Raw genomic sequence first — 24,301 nt, 5'->3', positions numbered from 1 at the left:
CCATCGCTTTTAATCATGACAGGGCAACTGGAAACATGACCAAATACAAATGCCAACTCATAATTGGTTAAAATCCAACAATGCACACCAATGATGTGATTGGAAACATTTTCTTCCTCTTATCTTTTTTACTACAAAACCTAAATGTGCAATTTTCACATACATTGAGTAAACAACACATTAAGAACACCTGTTCTTTCCATGACACACTGATGTCATGACTTTCCCTCCTGGGTGAGGATCAAAGAAAGTACCCCCCTCTCCCACCAGAGAGGAAGGGGGGGGGGAGAGTGGAGCCAGTTCTAGGATTTTAATGACCGGTCGTAAACTTCCTCTCTCATTCACTGCAGTATGGAGTCCAAAATCCTTTGTGTGTAGAGAGAAACTCTGCCTCAAAACTTTAACATCAGAAGGTTGGATATTGAAACAATATGTCTAATGTAAATAATGTGGGAAATGGTTGGTGGGGCTCCAAACAATAATAATGTCAAATCAGTTGTTTTGTGATATCATTAAGGATTGTATAACAGTAATTCTGCAAATGTATACGTCCCAGTTATCAGATTTACATCTAAATGTTGTGGAACCTATATGATTAAATATGAAACTATTTGTGAGAAGCTGAAATGTGATTTTAGCCTTCTAAATGAGAATTGTTTTTCATGTAGACTTTTGCCAAGTCAGTAACTCCTCCCACGTGAGCACAGACATTGTGGCAACATGATGGAACCGCCCTCCAAGGTGAGGGCATTAAAGGACTCCTAACAAAATGTACATTTGGCCAGATAGCATGGAGCGGTGGCTACATGGCTGACAAATGGTTTAAAACTATAAGACCAGTACATTGCCGGGTTGTTACTGGTGTGTAAAATTGTTTAAAATGACTAAACCTGTATACGTGCAGCGTGAGCTGAATACGTGACAAATGGTCTAAAACTACAAGGCCCTCTTAAACTAGCCAAGGACACCGAAGATGAGAAAAAATCACATTCTAGAGGAAAAAGAAACGCACACCTATTTAGGCGAGGTGCTGGCTAGCGGATTAGAAAACTTGAAAATAAAGGAGAGCCGCACACTCTAGGAGCTCAGATGCAAAAATTTAATTACCAACGTTTTGACAGCCAAGCTGTGTTCATCAGGGTATAAAACAAAGATAACATTACCCTATCAAACAACCATTGGGACGTCTGATGTATCCAGTTAAACGGACACATCCAGAACAAAGAAAGCTACTACTACAACTACTAAGGACATGGTGACCTCTGGTGGACAACCAGAGACTTACACAATCAGAGAATTTCTGTCAAACTATTCACCACAGACTGATCGGGCAATTTCCATAAGCAGAGATGACAAAGACATACAAGAGTAAATATGCACATTGATTTTCTAAATCCGAATGAGCAGTTGTTAGGGTGCTAAATATCCATATTTACGATGAGCGTATTATTGAATTGTATACACGATCCTTTGTCTCTCCTTCTCCCGCTCTTTCTTTCCCCACCCCATTCATTGTGTAATAAGCTGTCATATCGGGTTCGTCCATTAGGGACTTTTCATTACATTATGTTGGTAATCAATTCAACCTATACTGTGTGTGTATGCATTTCTGTGTGATTAGTTCGTTAGTTAGTAAATACATAATCAAGCCAATTTGTGTAAGCTGAGTCATCATGTAGACTGGGGTTTGTGCAGATTTATAGAATATTACGATGTTCAGAATGAGACTGATATGAGGTTAGTTGTTTAGTTGATAAGAAACAGAAACTAGTTGGGATACTGTTCATCATTAAAGAGAAACTGCCCCTAAAAACACATTTTCCTTTTGAAAAAGGCCTATGTGGCATCGATATGAGTCAGAAACATTTATTATATTGTCAAAATTGACTACAACGTGTAAATAGGATAATTTGTTGATGAAGTCAGTTTCGTCTAAAACGTAATGTTAAACGAGGGATAACATACTATGGGGAGTCGCACTCTCGCAACTTCGGTTGAAGGATCTACAATGGTACCTGATAAGGCCAATAAAATCCATGCCTCATACAAAGCCCTGCTGTCCACAGCTGATACGCGTGAGGCATGGACTCGTTCCTTCAATTTAATACCACCCTTCACCAAGCCCAGGAACGGGCAGTGCGGGGCCAAACAGGTGTTGGACCTTGTTTCCCTGGTTCCAGGGAACAGTAGTTATAGTCATAATGACCCACAACAGACCACCCAGACCAAACCCTGCCTGATGCAGTGATCTGGGTATTGCGGACACGGCACGCTGCCAAGTTACTTTCCCCTGTCCCAGCTGTAAGCACACTTAGAGAAGTGACATCCAAGCGATAAAACCACGCAAAAGTGTGTGGTGATGCCCAACTCGCCCCAGCACATATCTCCTACAGTCAACCCTTTAAATAATAAAGAGGTTGAAAGGGAAATAGCTCCAAAGCTAAGGACCTGTAGATATAGCCATGACTTTCGGAGCGAAGGCTACATTTGGACTCAATGTCACCTTAGTCGCCCAGGGCAGACTGAGTACAGGACGGGTGTATGGGTAACGTGTGGAGGTCTCCAACATGTTTAGCCGAGGCCAAAGTAATGAGCAGGGATATTTTGTAGGAGAGGATCTTCAGATCCACTGACTTCAGAGGCTCAAAGGGGGCCACACCCAGCGTCTACAAAAACATTGCCATGTCCCATGTTGGTGCAATAGGTTTAGATACCAGTTTGAGACCACATACCCCTTTCAAGAACTGCACCACTAGGGGATGTGCCTCAGGTGTGATTCTGTCTTCCAACATGACATGCTAAGATAATGGCCATGTACACTTTTAATGTGCAGAATGCATGTCCCTGCTCGAAAAGCACCTGTAAGAACATAAGGATGTCCCTCACAAAGCACTGAAAATGAACAAGCCCCTTCTCTTGGCACCAGAGCTCAAACGCTTATACGCATACAGCCCTCTCGTGGAGGACACCCTTGCAGACTGCTTTAGCAATCAGATTGGCCCTCTCAGTGGCCAGGCCCATAGGAATTAAATCTAAATCTCCGGCCTCTCGTGCCAAACCTTTCCATGTGCCTGGGACAACAGGCCCCTGCGCAACTGGAGTTGCCATGGGTCTCCATATAAAAGGCGAATCAAGGCTGCCTGGGTCAACGGGGAGCCACAATAATTAATGATAAGCCCTCCCGGCGCAACCTATCCAACATCGGCTGAATCAGAACCACTGGTGGAAACACATAAAGGAGGGTCCGAGGCCACTGGTGCACCAGAGCGTCTGTTACCAGAGCCAACTGTCCCAACAGTTGATGCGTAAAGACCTACGTTGGCTCTGCCAAACCTCTCCTATATCTGGGAAACCACCCAGGAGTGTATTCTCCACTCCTGAGGAAGGGGATCCCCTGCATATCAGATCTGCACCCGAGTTGAGGCAACCGGGAACATGCACCGCCTGAAGTCAGAGCAAATGTGCAAAGCAACAGGGAGCGAGCCAAATCTTTAGAATAGACAATAGACATAGAATGTCATTCTAGTTCTGGTAATACAGCTGAAGTTGTACTCTATACACAACTTATTTTCATTTGCTAGGTGAAGTGTTAGCATGCTGTCTTTATAAGCACATCAATATGATATTTACTTCAGAAAATGTTTTGTCTTTGTAACTTGAACACACCCATTGGATTTTTGTTGATAAATGTATCTATACTAAAGCTGGATGTCATTTGTACAATGTCCATATGTGCAGGTTGGAATTTATTGTATTGAGTCTTGCCATGATGCAGAACTTAGAAAACAAAAATGTAAGGTTAGGGTTAGGTTAGCAGTGTGGTTAAGGTTAGAGTTTAGGGTTACTGTTATGTTTAAAATGTCATATTTCATGACTTTGTGGCTGTTACAGCTAGTGACCTCTCTGCAGAACTGCCTCCAGTACATGAGTCATCTCAATGAATTCCAGCCTGCTCCACATGTAGCCTACCCCTGTTTGGATATTAGTAGTTCTGGGATGTGTGCCCCGGGAAAGTTCTTACAGTGGACATAAGGAGAGATGAGAAAAACTAGCCAGTTAGATAATGTGTTGTAGGACAGCTGAGCTGACTGAAAACCGGGCATTCAACTAGCAGTTGATATATTTTCCACGGTAATGCATCTTTACATGGCGTGATGAAACTTCAAGTTGCAAGCTAGTTTTTGGTAGCAAGGTGTGAAGAACGAGTGTCTCATGAAACACATTCCAGACAGTGGTTCTTGCTGTCATGGTATAACTGTGCTTTGACAGATAAGTATCAGCTGGCTAGATAGGCTAGCCAGCTGCAGCTATACCCAAGTTATGCTAGCTTGCTGCTGTCAGGTTGGCTAAACACAAGGTCAGCGCAGGCTTTAGCCTACACATAGAACTGAATTAACAGATCTGAGATGGTAAGTCAGTCAGGAGGGGAGAAGTCCTCATCTTCTAAACTTCTCTACATATCAAAACTAGCTTAGCTTACCTCACTGTCACTACTCACAACTGCACTTGTTTGTTGTGATTAAATGGCAAAGACACACCCAATAAACATCCACATCAAACTACACCCCCAAGACAACTCTTGTTTGCCTTCAGTCATGGCCACTAGCATTTCTTAATGAGCAAGCTGATAACCAAGGCCAAATCAGAAAGTTCAGCCCCCCTTTAAATGTGCAGAACAGTAATCTGTCTCCATCCATTGTTTCTACATAGCCATCCACCTTTTAACCCCTCAAACTATAGAAATATGACTTCATGCCAACCTGTGTGCCTGTCTTTCTCTGTGTTCCAGAACACTCCAGTGGGCACCTCAGTCTACCAGGTGAATGCCACAGACCCAGACCAAGGCACGGGGGGCAGTGTGCTCTTCTCTTTCCAGCCCCCCTCTTCCTTTTTCTCCATCGATGGAGCCCGTGGTACAGTCACTGTCACCAGGGCTCTGGATTATGAGACCACATCGGCCTACCAGCTCACTGTCAATGCCACGGTGAGGGGATACACAAAATACAAACAACCTTAAACATAGAAGTAACAAGCATAACCATCTTGTCTAATGTCTATTTTATTTTGTTGTGGTTAGTGTAAATAAATCAAATTCAACTGAGAATGGCATGGAAATGTTGGTATATTGTTTTGAAGTCAGGATTTTGTTCAGTAGGGCTAAGGTTTAAAAACTTTAAAAGAAAAGGAGTAAGTCCAGGTTTATGTCTGTTTTCTTCCCAATGAACATGACCCAGGGGTGACCATGCTTGTGTGTGTCTGTTCCCTCCCTCAGGACCAGGATAAGAAGCGCCCTCTGTCCAGTCTATCTAATTTAGCCATCACCATCACTGATGTTCAGGACATGGACCCCATCTTTACCAACCTACCCTACAGCACCAACATAGGGGAGGACGTCCCACCGGTCAGTAATGCTAAGTCTCACCCCCCTTTACATTACTTCTCCATCTCCGCCTTCGCTTCCCCGTATGGAAAATACATTTCAATATATTTAACTTCACCTAAAAATGTGTTTCAAATACATGTAGATACATTTGCATATTTGCTCAAATGCATGTAATGTCTGACAATATTTCAGAAATGCATAGCCATTACATCTAGTTTACAGGGTTGCAAAAGTAGTTCCTAATTCTGCTTCTTAAATTACTCTTTACGTATTGATGAATAGAAGCATTTTTTGTGCCACCAAGCCAACACTTTTGCAGTGATATAATTTAAATTGTGATGGTGTGTAAAATAATGACCTACGATTTCACCAAATGTTTATATTCTGTCATAAGAGCACATGTTCAATATAATACAAATCAAGTTTTCCTATCTAAAGAGGTAAACAAACTAAAAATTAGACTATTAGTAAGTGCTCTCTTCAGCTTAATTAAATAATGAAAAGGATTGAGTGTCAAAGTGTCGGTCTTGTGCTTCGAGTGAGTGATATGTATGTACGGCTTTACAGTGGATGGTTAGCGGTGTTATGGTGCGTTCATAATCAAGTGGTAATTACTAGTTAAATCAGCCATGAATTACCTTATGGCGGGTGAAATGGAAGCTTGTGTGCAACAGGCAGGGTAAATGCAATATTCACACATTTTTTAAATTGTTAAAACATTTATAGCCTGTCTATCGATGAGTAACAGGGTTGACGTGTTAGGCTCGACCCATTCAGTTTTTCATTCAGTTTTCTACTCTTTTTTAAAACATTTAAAAAAAAGAGTAGAACCTGCTTTTACAGATTTGATCAGATTTTCAATGTTTCTTTGGAAATAAATATTTAAAAAGGAATAGTTTCATCATATTAAAACGAGTGTTAAATTCAAGTAACAGGATGGAGCTTTAAATAAGGGAAATACGTAAATTAATCGCTAATCACATGAAATAAATAATAATCTTCAAAAATAACTTTTCAAAGCAACACAATAACTAGGGCTTTACAATGATGGTGCGAACTTGGAGTATTTTAGGGGGTTAGTGGGTTAAAATCTCTCTTGAACACACAGAGGTCCGTGTATGTGTGATTCATTTTTTGTGTTAATAAGGAGGAATCAGCAATGTGAAAAACAGAAAAATTGCTTGGTTTTTTTGCATATGAAACCAAATAATTTTCTTGTTTTTGTATATGAAACAAAATAACTTGATATTTCGATTTTCACGTGCGTGAGGTTAAATGTGGAATGCCTGCGCTGATCCTTAGCACAGGGGCCCCTCAGGGGTGCGTGCTCAGTCCCCTCCTGTAATCCCTGTTCACTCGTGACTGCACGGCCAGACACGACTCCAACTCCATCATTAAGTTTGCCGATGACACAACAGTGGTAGGCCTGATCACCAACAACGATGAGACAGCATATAGGGAGGTGGTCAGAGACCTGGCCATGTGATGCCAGGACAACAACCTCTCCCTCAACATGACCAAGACTAAGGAGATGATTGTGAACTACAGGAAAAGGAGGACCGAGCACACCCCCCATTCTCATCGATGGGGCTGTAGTGGAGCAGGTTGAGAGCTTCATGTTACTTGGTGTCCACATCACCAACAAACTAACATGGTCCAAGCACACCAAGACAGTTGTGAAAAGGGCACGACAAAACCTATCCCCCCTCAGGAGACTGAAAATATTTGTCATGGGTTCTCAGATCCTCAAAAGGTTCGTTCTACAGCTGCATCATCGAGAGCATCCTGACTGGTTGCATCACTGCCTGGTGTGGCAACTGCTCGGCCTCCGACAGCAAGGCTCTAGAGAGGGTAGTGCGTACGGCTCAATACATCACTGGGGCCATGCTTCCTGCCACTAAGCTAAGGACCCTGGGTCTAAACACCTCCCTCTGCAACTGGATCCTGGACCTCCTGACGGACCGCCCCAGGTGGTAAGGGTAGGTAACAACACATCCACCACGCTGATCCTTAACACAGGGGCCCCTCAGGGGTGCATCCTGACCTCTATACCAGGTGGTGTCAGAGGAAGGCCCTGAAAATTGTCAAAGACTCCAGCCACCCTAGTCATAGACTGTTTTCTCTGCTACCGCATGGAAAGCAGTAACGGACCACCAAGTCTAGGTCCAAGAGGCTTCTAACCAGCTTCTACCCCCAAGCCATAAGACTTTTGAACACCTAATCAAATTGCTACCCAAACTACTTTCCCCCATCGTTATTTGTTTTCATATACAAAATCAAAATCATTATTTGTTTTCATATACAAAACAATATTATTTATTTATTTTTATTAAATGGTCTGTTTTTCTCTATTTTAACACAAAAAATAATTAACCACATGACATGGACCCACAGAGGTTGCACGGAGGGACATGTCAAAATGTTGGAACTTTGGCAAGTGTTTATTCATATTGAAAATTATATTTTTTGAATTCTCCATTTGGTCTATTTTAAAGGGCACTTCATTTCATATAACAAGCTTTAAAATGCAATATTGGTGCATAATGTCTACGTAACATATTAAAGGTATATAATTTTGCAAATGGCACACATTTTGCGAAACGACCCGGTATACGTTAAGTTCTGCCCGTTGTTGATCTCGTCAAGCATGGAGTCACTGCATAGACTCACTACGTGTCCGATAGTATATCAAGTGTGTCGTGATTTTTGTATTCATTTAAACACATTTAAATGTGTGTTAGTGCTTTTGGTATGGTTTTGGAATGTGTCAAGAACAATAAAAAAGCATTTTTACAAAATATATTGTAGCACGGTAGCATATTTTTGACTGTGATTGGAGAAAACTGAGGACGGATCAACAACATTGTAGTTACTCCACAATAGTAACCTAATTGACAGAGTAAAAAGAAGGAAGCCTGTACAGAATACAAATATTTCGAAATGTGCATCCAGTTTGCAACAAGGCACTAGTAGTATTGTAAAAATTTGTGGCAAAGCAAATAACTTTTTGTCATGAATACAAAGTGTTATGTTTAGAAGGAATTTTTAGGTTTTTGCTTTTGGTATGGTTTTGGTATGTGTCAAGTACAATAAAAAGCATTTTGACAAAATATATTAGAAGACTATTAGAAGTGTAAGGGTTGTCGTCGGTGGAAGAAGGAGAGGACCAAAGTACAGCGTCGTTTGTGTTCATCTTTAAGAAACTGAACACTTCAAAAATACAAAACAACAAAGTGACAACCGAAACAGTTCTCTGGTGCAGACACACAAAGACTGAAAATAACCACCCACAAAACACAAAGGAAAACAGGCTACCTAAATATGGTTCTCAATCAGGGACAACGATAGACAGCTGCCTCTGACTGAGAACCATATCAGGCCAAACGCAGAAATAGAAAATATAGAAAAACTAACATAGACTGCCCACCCCAACTCTCGCCCTCAACATACTAAATAAAGACAAAACAAAGGAATAAAGGTCAGAACGTGACAGTCCCCCCCCCCCCTCCTCATTGGCCGCCTCCGTGGCCTCTTACGAGCGGCGACCCTCGCCGCCAACCTCGGACTGGGGACCCTAGAAATGGGTCCCGAATGGACGGGAGACTCCGGCAGTGCCGGACAGGCGGGAGACTCCGGCAGCGGCGGACAGGCGGGAGACTCCGGCAGCGGCGGACAGGCGGGAGACTCCGGCAGCTCCGGAGTGAAGGGCGATTCTGGCATCGCCTGGCTGACTGACGGCTCTGGCATCGCCTGGCTGACTGGCGGCTCTGGCAGCTCCTGGCTGACTGGCGGCTCAGGACAGACTGGCGGCTCTGGCGGCTCAGGACAGACGGGAGACTCTTGATGGCTCAGGACAGACGGGAGACTCTGACAGTGCTGGGGAGGCGGGAGCACCTGTAGGGAGAAGACTGAGAAACACCCTGGTGCGGGGGTTGCTCTTGAGCACCGAGCCTGCCCAACCTTACCTGGTTGAATGCTCCCCGTAGCCAGGCCAGTGCAGCGAGGTGGAATAGCCCGCACTGGGCTGTGTTGGCGAACCAGGGACACCATGCATAAGGCTGGTGCCATGTACGCCGGCCCAAGGAGACGCACTGGAGACCAGATGCGTAGAGCCAGCTTCATGGCACATGGCTCGATGCCCACTCTAGCCCGGCCGATACGAGGAGCTGGAATATACTGCACCGGGCTATGCACACGCACCGGGGACACCGTGCGCTCCACCGCATAACACTGTGCCTGTCCGGACCCTCTCGCTCTCCGGTAAGCACTGGAAGTTGGCACAGGTCTCCTACCTGAACTCACCACACTCCCCCTGTGTCCCCCCCAATACATTTTTGGGGCTGCCTCTCGGGCTTCCAGCCGTGCTGCCTCCTCATACCGGCGCCTCTCTGCTTTTGCTGCCTCCAGGTCTGCTTTGGGACAGCAATATTCCCCTGGCTGAGTCCTGGGTCATTTGCTGTCCAGAATCTCCTCTCAAGTCCATCTCTCCAGGTATCGCTGCCTCTCCTGCTGCTGCCTGTAACCACGCTGCTTGGTCCTTTCTTGGTGGGTGGTTCTGTAAGGGTTGTCATCGGTGGAAGAAGGAGAGGACCAAAGCTCAGCGTGTTTAGTGTTCATCTTTAAAATAAGAAACTGAACACTTCAAAAATACAAAACAACAAAGTGACAACCGAAACAGTTCTTTCTGGTGCGGATACACAAAGACTAAAAATAAACACCCACAAAACACAAAGGAAAACAGGCTACCTAAATATGGTTCTCAATCAGGGACAGATAGACAGCTGCCTCTGACTGAGAACCATATCAGGCCAAACACAGAAATAGAAAATATAGAAAAACTAACATAGACTGCCAACCCCAACTCACACCCTGACCATACTAAATAAAGACGGAATAAAGGTCATAATGTGACAAGAAGGCTTTGTCCCAGTGCTTTTTGGCCTACCATGAGATGGATTGTCATAACAGTTCATGTGGCTTCAGAAAGTACTTTTTCCACATTGTGTTGTGTTTCAGATTGAATTTGAAATGGATCCAATTCAGATTTTTGGATCTCATAATACCTATAATGTTAGTGTAATGACGTTTCTTTTAATTTACAAGTTATTTAAAAATGACAAGCTGAAATGTCTACTGTCAATAAGTATTCAATCCCTTTGTTTTTGGCAAGCCTAAATACGTTCAGGAGGAGACATTTGCTTAACAAGTCACATAAATTGCACTGACTCACTGTGTGCAACTAGTGTTTAACATAATTTAAAAAAATACTTCCTCATCTCTGTATCCCACATATACAATTCTCTGTAAGGTCCCTCAGTCGAGCAGTGAATGTCAAACACAGATTTAACCACAAAGACCAGGTATGTTTTCAAATGCCTCGCAAAGAAGGGCATCTATTGGTAGATGGGTGAGCATGGTGAAATGATGGTGTATCAATACACCCAGTCACTACAAAGACACAGGCCTACTTCCTGACTCATTTGCCAGAGAGGAAGGAAGCCACTTAGGTATTTCACCATGAGGCCAATTGTGACTTTAAAACAGTTATAGAGTTTAATGTCTATGAAAGGAGAAAACTGAGGATGGATCAACAACATTGTAGCTACTCCACAATACTAACCCAATTGACCGAGTGAAAAGAAGGACGCCTGTACAGAATAAAATTATTTCCAAAACATGCATCTTGTTTGCAACAAGGCATTAGTAATATTGCAAAAATGAGGCAAAGCAATACACTTTTTGTCATGAATACAACATATTATGTTGGGGCAAATCCAATATAACACATTACTAAGTACCACTCTCCATATTTCCAAGCAGAGTGGTGGCTGCATCATGTTATTGGAATGCTTGTTATCATTATGTACTGGGGAGTTTTTCAGGATAAAAAAAAAGTCAAATCTGGTTGTCTGCTTTCCATCCAATTTGACAGAGCTTGAATAATTTTGAAAAGAATAATGGGCAAATGTTGCAGAATCCAGGTGTGGAAAGCTATTAGAGACTTAGGGGTGTGAATACTTAAGTATATTTGCTATTTCTGTATTTCATTTTCAATACGTTTGCGAAAACATTTTTTTAAATGTCTTCACTATGGGGTGTTGTGTGTAAATAATTGTTTTTATATATAATTTGAATTCAGGCTGTAACATACAGCAAAATGTGCAAGCATTTAATGTATTTTAGAATGTACTTGGAAATACATTTTCCTACTATCAACAAACTATTGATAAGCTACCGATTACATAGTTATGTTTGGTTTTGGTGTTCTGGGGGGAAGGCTATGGATTTCTGCCTAAATTAACTTTAACAAGTTAAAAGTACATATTTGACCTTTAAATCGGACTGGCAATGAGTAAGGATAAGTATTCAAGAGAAACACAGCATCAAACAGAATATATTTTCACCGTGCTTAAGCCGTTCACCAACCCCCAACTCCTCAAGGTGGTAGAGATTGCCATTACAGCTGAAACAGAGACCGAGATGGTGGAGGTTCATCTCATTTTTGTGGTCAAAACCAATGCAGAAAGGGGCAGAAAATGTCTACATTTATGGACAAGATGCTGAGCGAGGTCTTGGAAATCGAGGCTGCTACACCTCTGGTCATTGAGAAGGCCCACAGAGTCACGCCTGCACCTTAGAGCAGGCCCGGAGTGAAGGAAACACAGAGGTCAAGCACTATCATCAGGCGCTTTTAAATGAAACGAGATAATGCAGCTGTCGATAAACCAAGGGAGAACATTCTACAAGGACAAACGCACATCTATCTTCAATGGCTATTATTTGAAACTTTAAACATGAAAAACTGAGCTGTTGCAGAAAATAAAAGATTATAACGTGATCAATTGAGAATTGGCAGCCAAAACATCACGTACTCTCTGATGTTCCCTGCGAAGCTGCATGTCACACATGAGAGCAAGACCCGCATCTTCTGTGCCTGATGCCGAGTCATTCCTGCGCTCCGTTGGGATTACACCACCTTCCAGATTTGACGAAAGGGTCCAAAATATATACAGACTACAGTACAGTATGTGGCAAACTGTTGGGCCAGTCAGAAGGACTCAAGGCCCAAGCAGTAGCCTAAATCTACCGCGGAACATTTTCCAATCCACATTGACTACTAAAGCGACCCCTTGTTCATAAGGACTAGAAACTATTTGGGTTTATGCTAATATTTGGGACCTTATTGCTGGACTAATTCAGCAATCTGTAACCTACAGCTTGTCTGGATGGTATTTTATTTAAACTAGAAAAAAAGAGTACAGCCTACTTTCATCATTCCCCTTTTCTCTGTGCTATAGAGTAAAGATACTTATTTTTACGTTGTTTCATGGCAATTGCATATAGGCTACCCAAGTGTAGGTTACTGTAAATATTATCCTAAAATTGCTTACACTTTATTGATTATTGATTATTATTTACTGATTTAGGCAATGCTTTTGGATTACATTTAATTTCTAACATTTAAAATGTACTGTTTAGGACAACCTGATTTGGAATGAGTGCCACTTTGACTGCCTGCATATTATTATACATTTTCTTATACTATTATTTGAGTTAGAACAACATTTAATATGCTATTGGCTATATATGAGTGTATTGAATGTTTCATCCATGCCGGTCCATTTACGGGCTCCTCACTTTTTTTTTGCATCCTGGCTGCCCTGAAACGATTGGTCGCTGAAGTGGAAATTGAAGTCAGATATGCTATAATATAGCCTGAAATGTCACTTTGTTTCCACATTTGCCCCTCTACGGAGTGTTGTGAGGATCCCCCTTTGTTTAAAGAACACAACACCACCCTGGGTTCTTCTTTTAATTTCACTGTTCAGTCTCCTTTAGTGTAGATTTTCTTGTTGTTCCTCTGTGTGTTTGTTGCTCTGTTTTGTTTGTTGAGAAACAAAATAGCATGTCTTTCTGCAGTTATGGGTACAAGGAAAAGGTGCATTCAAATCAAGGACTGTAGTGATTGATATTTACACTTTATACTGACAATGACGTCACTTAATAACATTCAGATGTATAATGTGAAGTGCTTATACATGTGGTCAAATGGAAAACAATATTGACACAGCTAAAACAAATGGATTGTGACATCGCTTAATAGCTTAAATGGGAATAGGTAGGTCCAAATTTTCTCTCCTGACATCTTTTACATTGAAAAATAAGGTAACTCATTCAGAGGGTCAGTGTGTTATTATTCAGTGCCCATTATTTTGCATTAATTTAACTTTTGCTAATATACAAGTATATGCACCAAATTATGATTCCCCACAATTTATTAATAGATGTTTCTTAGAGATCGCAAAGCAGTCAAATACACATTGTGTAGTTGGAAGTGACTTTATTGCATTTTATATCCACACATGGATATAAAATGGTCCCATATTCAAAATGTCTAGAGCAGTTGCATTTCTCTGTGAAGAACAGGGGTTTATTAAAATTTGCATAAAGTTACACCCAACATTAAAAATGATACCCAACATCTAATCCCTATGGCACTTACTCTAGGATTTACTTTTTTCTTATCCCTCATATCTTAGCTCATCAGGTAGAAAACGGTATTATTAATAACATTACCATCTCGTATCATAGTCCTGTAATCCCTAAAACTAAAGTTAAACGATTGACTTCCTGGTACATACATGTGGAGGGTAAATGCTTCTCTTAATGGAGAAACTTGTTTTCAAAAGGTTATTTAAGCTGAAAATTTTGTCAATTTAAATCAACGGAAGGTATCAACCTGCCACTTTTATGGGAGAGTGCCTAGGCTTATTTTAGGAGTCAAATTATAACCTCTTCATATCTGTTCAAAAAAGTATGTATAAAAAACAAGAGAAGATTGAGAGAGAAATCTTCCCATTAGAGGAAAGACAAATGAAACAAGGAACACTAATTCAGTTGACTGCAGCGAACTGAGAGCTTATTACGCTTCTTACTTATAAAGCTGAGGGTTCTATACTAGGCCTATAATCAGGGAGACAAACCAGGGAAACTTCTTGCACTGCAACTGAAAAAGGATGCAGCTAAACAATATACTCTCGATATCAGAACTGTACTGGGCAAAATTACATCTTGCCCAGGGGTTTATTGACATTTGCAGAAAGTTACACCCAACAACAAAAGTGACACTTTTTTTCTGTTACCAACATTAAATTAGTTTGGTTTTGGGGAGCGCTTTTTGAAATAGAGTTGATATATGAAAGTCCAAAATCATGTTAGAACAAATGGGGATATGTTGCATTCTTTTTGCTACAATGTGGAAATCGTCAAGGAGATTGTCTCTCACCACTTTTATTTGCCCTTAGTATAGAAACTATGAAACTGATGAAAGCTATTCAAAGTGCGATAAACATTCATGGTCTGCAGGTGGGGCCAAAAGAACACAATATATCTCTATATGCAGATGATGCTACAGAGGCTGAGAAAACAATTCCAAATATATTTAAATTAATGGGTGAATTTGGTGCTACATCAGGCTGTAACATTTACGTTACTGAAACTATTGCAATGATGACATTTGTGCTGAAACCTCAAGCATCAAAGGCAACTACGCATTTAAGTGGACTGATACGAGCATACGCTACTTGGCTGTTAATGTTACGTCAGTCTATGGGAAACTATATGCTTTGAACTACTCCCCTCCCCCCCTTCCCCCTGTGATTAGTAAAATCACTGAAGATCTAGATGCAGGTCGGGTCTCTCCAGTGAAAATGAATATCTTACCAAGACTGCTTTATCTGTTTTCAATTCTTCCTCTAAAAACTTGCCTAAATACAGCAATAGGCATATTTTTAGGGCAAAATTATAAGGCTTGTATGAGTTATAAAAACTGCAGCTGTCCAAATTATTGGGTAGGCTTGGCCTTCCTAACCTTAAATTGTATTTATGGGCTGCGCAACGTCATGGATTCAACAACCAGAGGATTTGTCATGGCTTAAAATTGAGAATCAATATTGTGCTACAATGCCTTTACGTTGTCTACACTTTACAGCAGACCCTATTTCTGTTGTGAGCATTAAACCAAATCAAATTATCACTCATACATTGACGTTCAACACCAATATAAACTGATTAATGACATTCCTAGACACTCACCTACATTCCACAACCCTGCCCTCCTTCCTGCTTCCTAGAGTCTCAACTGTTGAAAGGCTCAATTCTTAAATAATTTCAAGAAATCTAGGAGAAATGAATTTTATCCCAATAAAATGTTTATAGGTACATTCAAGTAAGGCAATTCTAATCAAAAATGAAATACAATTTTGGTCACTTGCGCCGAATACAAGAAGTGTAGACTTTGTCAGGAAACGCTTACTCCCGAGCCAATTCCCCAGCAATGCAGAGTAAAAAAATGGATTGTTAAAAAAGGATTGTTACAAAAAATTATTGAGCCAAATTACTTTATCAAGGGGAAAACATTGGGACTGTTTCAAACTTTTATCACTATCATTAACATTCTAATATTATCTTTAGATAATCTGAAGAACTCATGGTAGGGTGAATTACAGGTGCATATATCAGAGAAGAGTTGGGGGAATGTATGGAAAACACAATATAAAGCTACTACATGTAATCAAACAATGGAGTTCCAACTCAAAGTACTACATCGTCTTTGTATGAGCCCTGATAAACTTGATAAAATTAACAAAGAAATATCCGCTACATGTTGGAGGCAGTATGGACAAATAGTTACTTTATCACATATATTTTGGCAATGTCTGAAAATCCAGAGTCAATTTGGGAGACCTCTCTCCTCTCTAACTGCACTACCCCATCCCTCTCTCTTGCCTTCTCTTACTCCCCCTATTTCTGTCCCCTCCCTCACTCCCCCTTCATCTTGTCTTCCTCAGTCCCCCTCTCTGTCCCCTTTCTAATTGCGCTGCTCTCCTTGCTCTCCTAGTGCCATCTATGCGGTGCGGTAGTGAAATGTCAAGTGCTAAATTTCAATGCATATTAACTGGATATGACTGAGGCGACGCTTGGTGTCTCCCCGACTCTCCGATAAATTAACTGTCACAACGAAGGTCAGGGGGAGCGTTAGTGGGAAGAGACGAAGGAGAGAGAGAAGAGGAAGAAATAAGGTATGTGGGAGAAAGAGAGAGTAAGTGAAAGAGGGTTGAGGAAGAAGGGAGGGAGAGAGAGAGAGAAAGGAGGGGGGAAGAGAGAAAGTGTGGCTAACAGAGTTTTCTGTCTTCATGAAGAGCTCCTGGGTGGGTTTGGCTTTTTCTACACCCTACACAAACACACCTGATTCAGCTGATCAAAGTCCGGAGTAGTAGCTGATTAGTCAAATTAGACGTGTTTAGAATAGAGTTGGAACTAAATCCTGCACAACCAGAAGCCCCCCCCAAAAAAAAAAAAAAAAATAAAAAAAATATTGGCTATATGAGATTGGAGAACACATTGGGAGGGATCTTAGACCATTCCTCCTTACAGAATCATTCCATATTTTGATATCCTTCAATTCTAACCACAGGGTTTCAATGGGGTTCAAGTCCAGAGTCAGTGATGGCCATTGCAATATTTAGATCTTGTGGTCAATTAACCATTTATTTCTGTATTTTCATGTGTGCTTGGGGTTATTGTCTTGCTGGAAGATCCATTTGTGTATAAGCAAAATAGCCTCATATCATCCAAGATCCACCCCTAGGGCTGTTGCGGTGACTATTAACTCCACACTGGTGGTTATGAGTCATGAAGGCAGTCAAATTACATGTGTCCGTTTAGTCACGGTAAATAGGCTTCTCCAATCTTTGATGCTGCTGATGGTCATTTGTGTAATGAACACGAGGGGAGACAGAGAGCTGGTTCCAAGCTCAGGGCGCAGCAGGTGCTCATTGCAAAGGACCATATGAGGAGGCATATAGCTGGGTCCAGGGGCATGCAGAATGTCATACACAGGGGTCCAAAAGGGCAACAGTACAGGCAGGGAAAGACCAATAACGTAGTCTGGGATATCAGGCAATAGGTAGATAACAGGAAATCCGAAAGTACAGAAAGGGAATAGGCAAGAGCCATCGTTTGTGAAGCAGGTAAAAACTATCATAAACGGGAGGAGTAAATCACAGGGAAAAACAGAGCTCTGTAAGACGTGTCACAAAACAAACAATACCTCACAGTGATGGGGTGCAAAGAAGTGAACTAAATAGTGTGTGAACAGGTGATTAGAATTCAGGTGATTGGGATCTGGAGAGTGAGCTGCGCTCAGGGGATCTAGGTGTTTGAGGGTGTGAGTTGGAAGCAGCCGTTACAATTAGTAGCCTACCAAACTTGCTAACTGCCTGGTACTCAGCACTCTGTTGTCCCAATCACTGTGACATCAATGCAAATGTATTCGAAAATCTAATTAAGCACTTCTTTAGAGCCCATGAGCTCATGTTGCGCAACATTTCTATAGGTTATGCAATTGCCCTAGAAAACAGAGTGATGGCCAATAATAAAAAGAGGAGGATCCCATCAGCTTTCTATAGGCTAGGCCATCTATATTTATTTCTCAACTTACCTAATATTAAGCACATTGTTTATCTTTACAACATGGCTGGCATGAAACTCAACCACGGGAAAAGCGTCCTCCATTCGCTATTTAAATGCATCAAGATTATGTCTTTTTTCCCGCTGCCCTTGTTTCGAGACAAGTGCATGATAATGGTCCATTCTAAATCAAAACAAATTTCACACATATATTATTTAGTATATGTAAAGACAAGATTAAATCAAGAATAATCTGATGGGTGACAATATTAGCCTTTCACTTGTGAATTATATATTTTCACTTGTGAATGAAGCCAGGATAAGAAACTGCATTTTTCCCCCATGGGCAAAGAAATTCTAAAGGAGTGATGAAATTAATTAACAGTAATTTTGATCCAAATGTGCAAATTGTCCAAACAGATCCTCAAGGTAGATGGATTATTTTAAATATGTTATGTTAAACAGATATGGCTTCCAGCTTCAGTGATTTTTGCAGTTCGTTCCAGTCATTGGCAGCAGAGAACTGGAATGAAAGGCAGCCAAAGGAGGAATTGGCTTTGGGGTTGACCAGTAAGATATACCTGCTGGAGCGTGTGCTATGGGTGGGTGCTGCTCTGGTGACCAGCGAGCTGAGTTAAGGCGGAGCTTTACCTAGCAGAGACTTGTACAGTTGTGGCCAAAAGGTTTGAGAATGACAAATATTAATTTTCACAAAGTCTGCTGCCTCAGTTTGTATGATGGCAATTTGCAAATAATCCAGAATTTGCAAATCTGAGTGATCAGATGAATTGCAAATAATTGCAACGTCCCTCTTTGCCATGCAAATGAACTGAATCCCCCAAAAACATTTCCACTGCCTGAAGATAGATGAGGCAATCAGTTCCCATATGGTGTCCAGGGCACAGCTGAGTGCAGAGGGTGGTCTATAGCAAGCGGCAACGGTGAGGGACTTGTTTCTGGAAAGGTGGATTTTTAAAAGTAGAAGCTCAAATTGTTGGGTACAGACCTGGATAGTAAAGACAGAACTCTGCAGGCTATCTCTGCAAGAGATTGCATCACCGCCCCCTTTGGAAGTTTTATCTTGTCGGAAAATGTTATAGTTAGGGATGTAAATTTCAGGGTTTTTGGTGGTCTTCCAGAGCCAGGATTCAGACACGACTAGGACATCCGGGTGCTAGAGCAGTGAATAAAACAATTACAGTGAGGAGGCTTTTTGAAAAAAGCTGTGAAACCACAGCTTTTTTGGTTACAGAAGTCAACAAATGAGAGTGCCTGGGGACACACGGGGCCTGGGTTAATCTCCACATCACCCGAGGAACAGAGGAGGAGCGGGATGAGGGAACGGCTAAAGGCTATCAAAACTGGTCGTCTCGTGCATTGGGGACAGAGAATGAAAGGAGCAGATTTCTGGGTGTGGTAGAATAGTTTCAGGTCATAATGTACAGACAGGGGTATGGTGGGGTGCGGGTACAGTGGAGCTAAACCCAGGCACCGATTGATGATAAGAGAGATTGGCACTAGTTATGCTGGGTGAGGTCATGTGTGGGAGGTGGGACAAAGGAGGTATCTGAGGCATGTTGAGTGGGACTAGGGGCTCCAGATTAAACTAAAACAATGATAAATATCCTAAACAGTATACAAGGCATATTGACATTTGAGAGAGACAAAAAGTGAGGTATAAAGCAATCACAGGTGTTGATTGGGAGAGCTATCTAAGACAACAACGTGTAAGACAAGAAAAGCTAATCTGCTAAGACAACAATAACAGGTTAAATGGCGATGAGTGGGTAAAGAGGGTGGGTTAACTACACACATGGCCTGAGTTCGCGGCAGGGGCCGAGAGATAAACAAATGTAAACAAAATGGAGTACCGTGATTAATGAACAGTCCAGCAGGCATCAGCTATGTAGCCAACTGATCATAGGGTCCAGTGAACAGCAATAGATGGAGATGGGAAGCCGAAGAGTAGTTGTTACTACGCTAGAATGGGGGAGACACAGCGTTTAAAGCTAGCAGGCCAGGGTAATTAGAAGCATCTGCTCCGACGTCCGGCAAAGGCCGAGTTGAAGGCACAGCGGATAGAGTTTCGTCGGCAGACCACTTGTGGTAGTATGGCGGGGCACCGTGTCGTCAAAGGGTCCAAGCCAGATGGTGAAAGAGGTATTGTAGTTGTAGTAATTTTGTTTGCTAGCCGGGAGATGCGCGTGGCTCGCGGTTAACTGGTGCTAGCGCCGGGGCAAGGGCATTAGCTGCTATAGCCACTCAGTAGCAGCTAGTTAGCAGCAATGATCCGATGCAAAGGTCCAGAGCTTACGGCAGGGAACCGGTGGGGCAGTGGATTCTAGCCGTGTTTGGGGAGAGTCCGGGTGACCACTGAGTACGCAGGGAGGTGGGCCTGGCTCAGGGCTAGCTTCGGGGCTGGGTCACTCGATGGCAGCTTGCTAGCTGTGATGATCAGGAGTAATAGTCCAGGGTTTACAGTGGGAGTTCGGCGTTGTAGTGAAGAAAACAGTCAGATATTGGTAGGCTGGCAAGTGCGGAAGGTAAAGGCTGCTAGCAGTGGCTAACAATGACTAAATAGCTGGTAGATAATTTTCTGGTTAACTGCTGATGGGCTAGCCTCTGATGGAGGTTCTGGCTATAAGGTATAAAAAATAGCGGTTCCGTATCACATTGGGTGAGGCAGGTTACCGGAAGGTATATTTCATTTAAAAATGGAAAAGAGATTGAAAATAAAATGTAAATATATACAAAAAAAGACGAAAAATACAAAGTACACGAGAGGACAACAAAACACGTCTGTATTGCTTCACCATATTATTTATTTATTTTTTATAAAAATTAAGATAAAAATGAAGATCTATTAGGATTTTTAAGAATTATCTTTGAAAGACAGGGTCCTGAAAAAGGGACATTTCTTATTTTTTATACTTTATATCTACTTTATATACTTTTATATACTGAGATCATGTGACACAGATTGCACACAGGTGGACTTTATTTAACTAATGTGACTTCTGAAGGTAATTGGTTGCACCAGATGTTATTTTGGGGATTCATAGCAAAGGAGGTGAATACATATACATGCTCCACTTCTCCGTGAATTTCTTGAAACAAGTAATTTTTTTTCATTTCACTTTGGACTATTTTGTGTATGTCACATGAAATCCAAATAAAAATCAATTTAAATTACAAGTTGTAATGCAACAAAATAGGAAAAACGTGAAGGGAGATGAATACTTTTGGAAGGCATGGTTAGTGCCACGATACTGTAAATGTGCTATTCTGACACACTCCTGCCCTCAGATCATATTCTAACAGGCATCTGTTATTTTCAGTTTGCTAGTGTTTGCCTGTGATAAGCCACCGGGCTTGACTGACTGAGTGGGTGTCAACTATCCTCAAGGCTGGTGACATTTTCACGTAAACAGATATCAAACACGTAGCCCTGTCATAGGTCATTTTTCAAATGCCATCCCTCCCTCTCCTTGTCTTTCTTTTTCCCTCTCTCCAGCTCTCTTGTTTTCTCTCTTTCTTTCTTTCTTTCTTTCTTTCTTTCTTTCTTTCTTTCTTTCTTTCTTTCTTTCTTTCTTTCTTTCTTTCTTTCTTTCTTTCTCTCTTTCTCTCTTTCTCTCTTTCTTTCTATCTCTCACTCCTTCCATCTCTCCCTGTCCCTCTCTCTCCCTCTATCCCTTTCTGTTTCTCTCGTTCTGCAAAACATCCATACAAAACTTTGATGGCAGGTTGAGATTGAAACGTATTTGTCAAAGAACAGCATAGGGACAGCTTTTTTGGCTGTTATGGATTTGTGTTGTCAGAGATGCCATTTAAACCCTTTCTGGGACAAAGACCATTTGGCTGTCAAACTGGTGAGCTGAAAGGAAAGAGAGGGGGAGAGGGAGAGGGGGAGTATTTTGGGGTGGTGGGGTGGGTGTAAGGTAGCATTGTACAAGGATAAGGGAAACAGAAACAGAGAGGAGAGGAGGTGAGAGCTGAGAGGGTGGGGGGAATGGTGAGAGAGGGTGAAGGGTAGGGGGTTTAAATGCCGGTTGATTGAACATGTTTCACTTGTGTGGACAGCAGGAGAATATTGCTCATATTACTTCAGCTCTCTCCATCTCTCTCTCGCTCACTTTCTCTCTCCGTCTCTACCTACCCTCTCCCATCTCCATCTCTCTTCCCTCTGTCTCTGGTAGTGATCGCTCCAATCTAAAATACCTTTAATTGATTCTGCTGTAATTAGTCAATGACAAAAGATGCTTTGGCAGAATTGGAGCATAAACATGCCTCAGACACAATTTGCTGGATCAATGTGAGGCAGAGAGCGAGAGAGGGATGGAGAGAGAAGGGGGGGGGGTGTTTTCTGGTCTGCTTAGCAAAGGTAGCGAGAGAGAATGTGAGAGAGAAGGAAAGGGAGAAAGAGAGAGAGGGATGGAGAGATGTTTTTAAGCACAGCCACCTTGTCGGATTGAGGCGCGGAGGCCGAGAACACTGCGGATCAAAGACTTTTCAAATAGCTTATTTTTCTTCACCCCTCTCTCTCTCTTTCTCATTCTCTACTTTTTTTTCATGAGTTGCAACCTCATCTGCTCAGCTGGAGAGTTTTGAAACAATAGGCAGGTGTGTGTGTGTGTGTGTGTGTGTGTGTGTGTGTGTGTGTGTGTGTGTGTCTGAAGAGTGTCTTGGTGTGGCAGAGTCTAAGGGGATGAGAAGTTATGCTTAGTATAGTGTCTACAAGATAATAAGTGCTCTAAACCTCTTTTTTCCTATGTTTGTATGTCCACAGGGCTATGAAGTGCGCAAGATAAGAGCCATTGACCAGGATCTGGGGAGACCGAGAGGCATCGGCTACACCATCATCTCAGGTCTGTCACAATCAATTAGTTAATCAATCCCCATCACACTCACACACTCACTCACTGCTTATTATTGGGTGTTAGGGTTGTAAACTAAACATTGCTTTTAGAGTTGAACTGACCATACCAGATCATACAACATACAATACTATCAGAAGCACAGTGTTCTTTGTTTCATGTCTGCAGGCCTTACCATTGCTGAGATATAACAATGGTTGTGTCAGTATTCTGGGTCAGTGTCGCAGGACATAATGCACAGGTCAAAGGCAAAGCCTTTTCCAAAAATCGCACCACAATGACACAGGTGGACTAGGATTAACAAATATCAACTCAAATATCTCATGATAGGAATGTCCTATCAACAGGACTGTTTCAGGGGTTATACAATAATATGAACATGTTAAATTAAATCTTTCCGCTGACCAGGTGAATACAGGGTGTATGTATGATCCCTTACTGATGCCACATGTTAAATCCACTTCAGTCAGTGTAGATGAAGGGGTGAATTTTTGCCTTTATGCCTCGCTTTTTTAACTCTCTCACCTTGATACAACTGCGAGAAGCATTGAGGTCAACATAGGCCAGCATCCCTGTGGAATAATTTTGACATTTTGCAGAGTCCATGCCCAGACAAATTGAGGCTGTTCTGAAGGGCGAAACGGGGCTGCAATTTAATATTAGGAAGTGTTCCAAATGTTTTGTACACTCAGTGCATAACATACAGTTCAGGAAAGGAAATCAGTCAATTAAAATAAATTCATTAGGCCCTAATCTATGCATTTCACATTCCTGGGAATACAGATATGCATCTCTTGATCACAGATATCTTTACGAAAAAGTTAGGGGTGTAGATCCTGGTGAGAACGAGGTGATTCCCTGAGACGGTTTCTGCAGAAATTCTTCGGTTGTGCAAAACCACAGTTTCATCCACTGTCTGGGTGGCTGGTCTCAGACGATCCCACAGGTGAAGAAGTCGGATTTGGAGGTCCTGGGCTGGCGTGGTTACATGTGGTCTGCGGTTGTGAGGCCAGTTATACGTACTGCCAAATTCTCTAAAGTGACGTTGGAGGCGGCTTATGGTAGAGAATTTAACATTAAATTCTCTGGCAACAGCTCTTGTGGACATTGCTGCAGTCAGCATGCAAATGTATCACTCGCTCAAAGCTTTAAACATCTGTGGCATTGTAATAAAACTGCACTGTATTTTAGAGTGGCATTTCATTTTCCCCCTGCACAAGGTGCACCTGTGTAATGATCAAACTGTTTAATCAGCTTATTGATATGCCACACCTGTCACGTGGATGGATTATTTTTGGCAAAGGAGAAATGCCCACTAACAGGGATGTAACAAATGTGTGCACAACATTTGAGAGCAATACGCTTTTTGTGTGTGTGGAACATTTCTGGGATCTTTTATTTCAGCTCATGAAACACGGAACCAACACTTTACATGTTGCGTTTATATTTTTGTTCAGTGCATTCTCTGATCCTTTGAGTGGGTGGAAAACATGCCAGTTCATGCTGCAAATGCTCTGATACATTTTGAGGATGTCCTCTGGAAGTTTTCATACAGTAATTAATGTGTAAGTCT

The 24,301-nt window shown here is 41.9% G+C and overlaps 1 protein-coding gene across 2 annotated transcripts in view; it reads left to right on the top strand.

Moving 5' to 3' along the window:
* The window catches only part of LOC135504722 (cadherin-23-like), a 611,744-nt gene that overhangs the window by 206,915 nt on the left and 380,528 nt on the right, over window positions 1–24,301 (top strand). For both annotated transcript variants that reach the window (XM_064923533.1, XM_064923534.1), the window contains 3 exons: window positions 4,790–4,984; window positions 5,273–5,401; window positions 22,641–22,719. In XM_064923533.1, the coding sequence (XP_064779605.1) occupies window positions 4,790–4,984; window positions 5,273–5,401; window positions 22,641–22,719 (403 nt within the window). The remainder of the gene's footprint in view (window positions 1–4,789; window positions 4,985–5,272; window positions 5,402–22,640; window positions 22,720–24,301) is intronic.

The sequence above is a fragment of the Oncorhynchus masou genome, chromosome 18 (genome assembly GCF_036934945.1).
Source record: "Oncorhynchus masou masou isolate Uvic2021 chromosome 18, UVic_Omas_1.1, whole genome shotgun sequence".
Classification (NCBI taxonomy): Eukaryota; Metazoa; Chordata; class Actinopteri; order Salmoniformes; family Salmonidae; genus Oncorhynchus; species Oncorhynchus masou.
The sequence above is the reverse complement of the archived record's forward strand: the minus strand, read 5'-3'. Positions and strand labels throughout refer to the sequence as shown.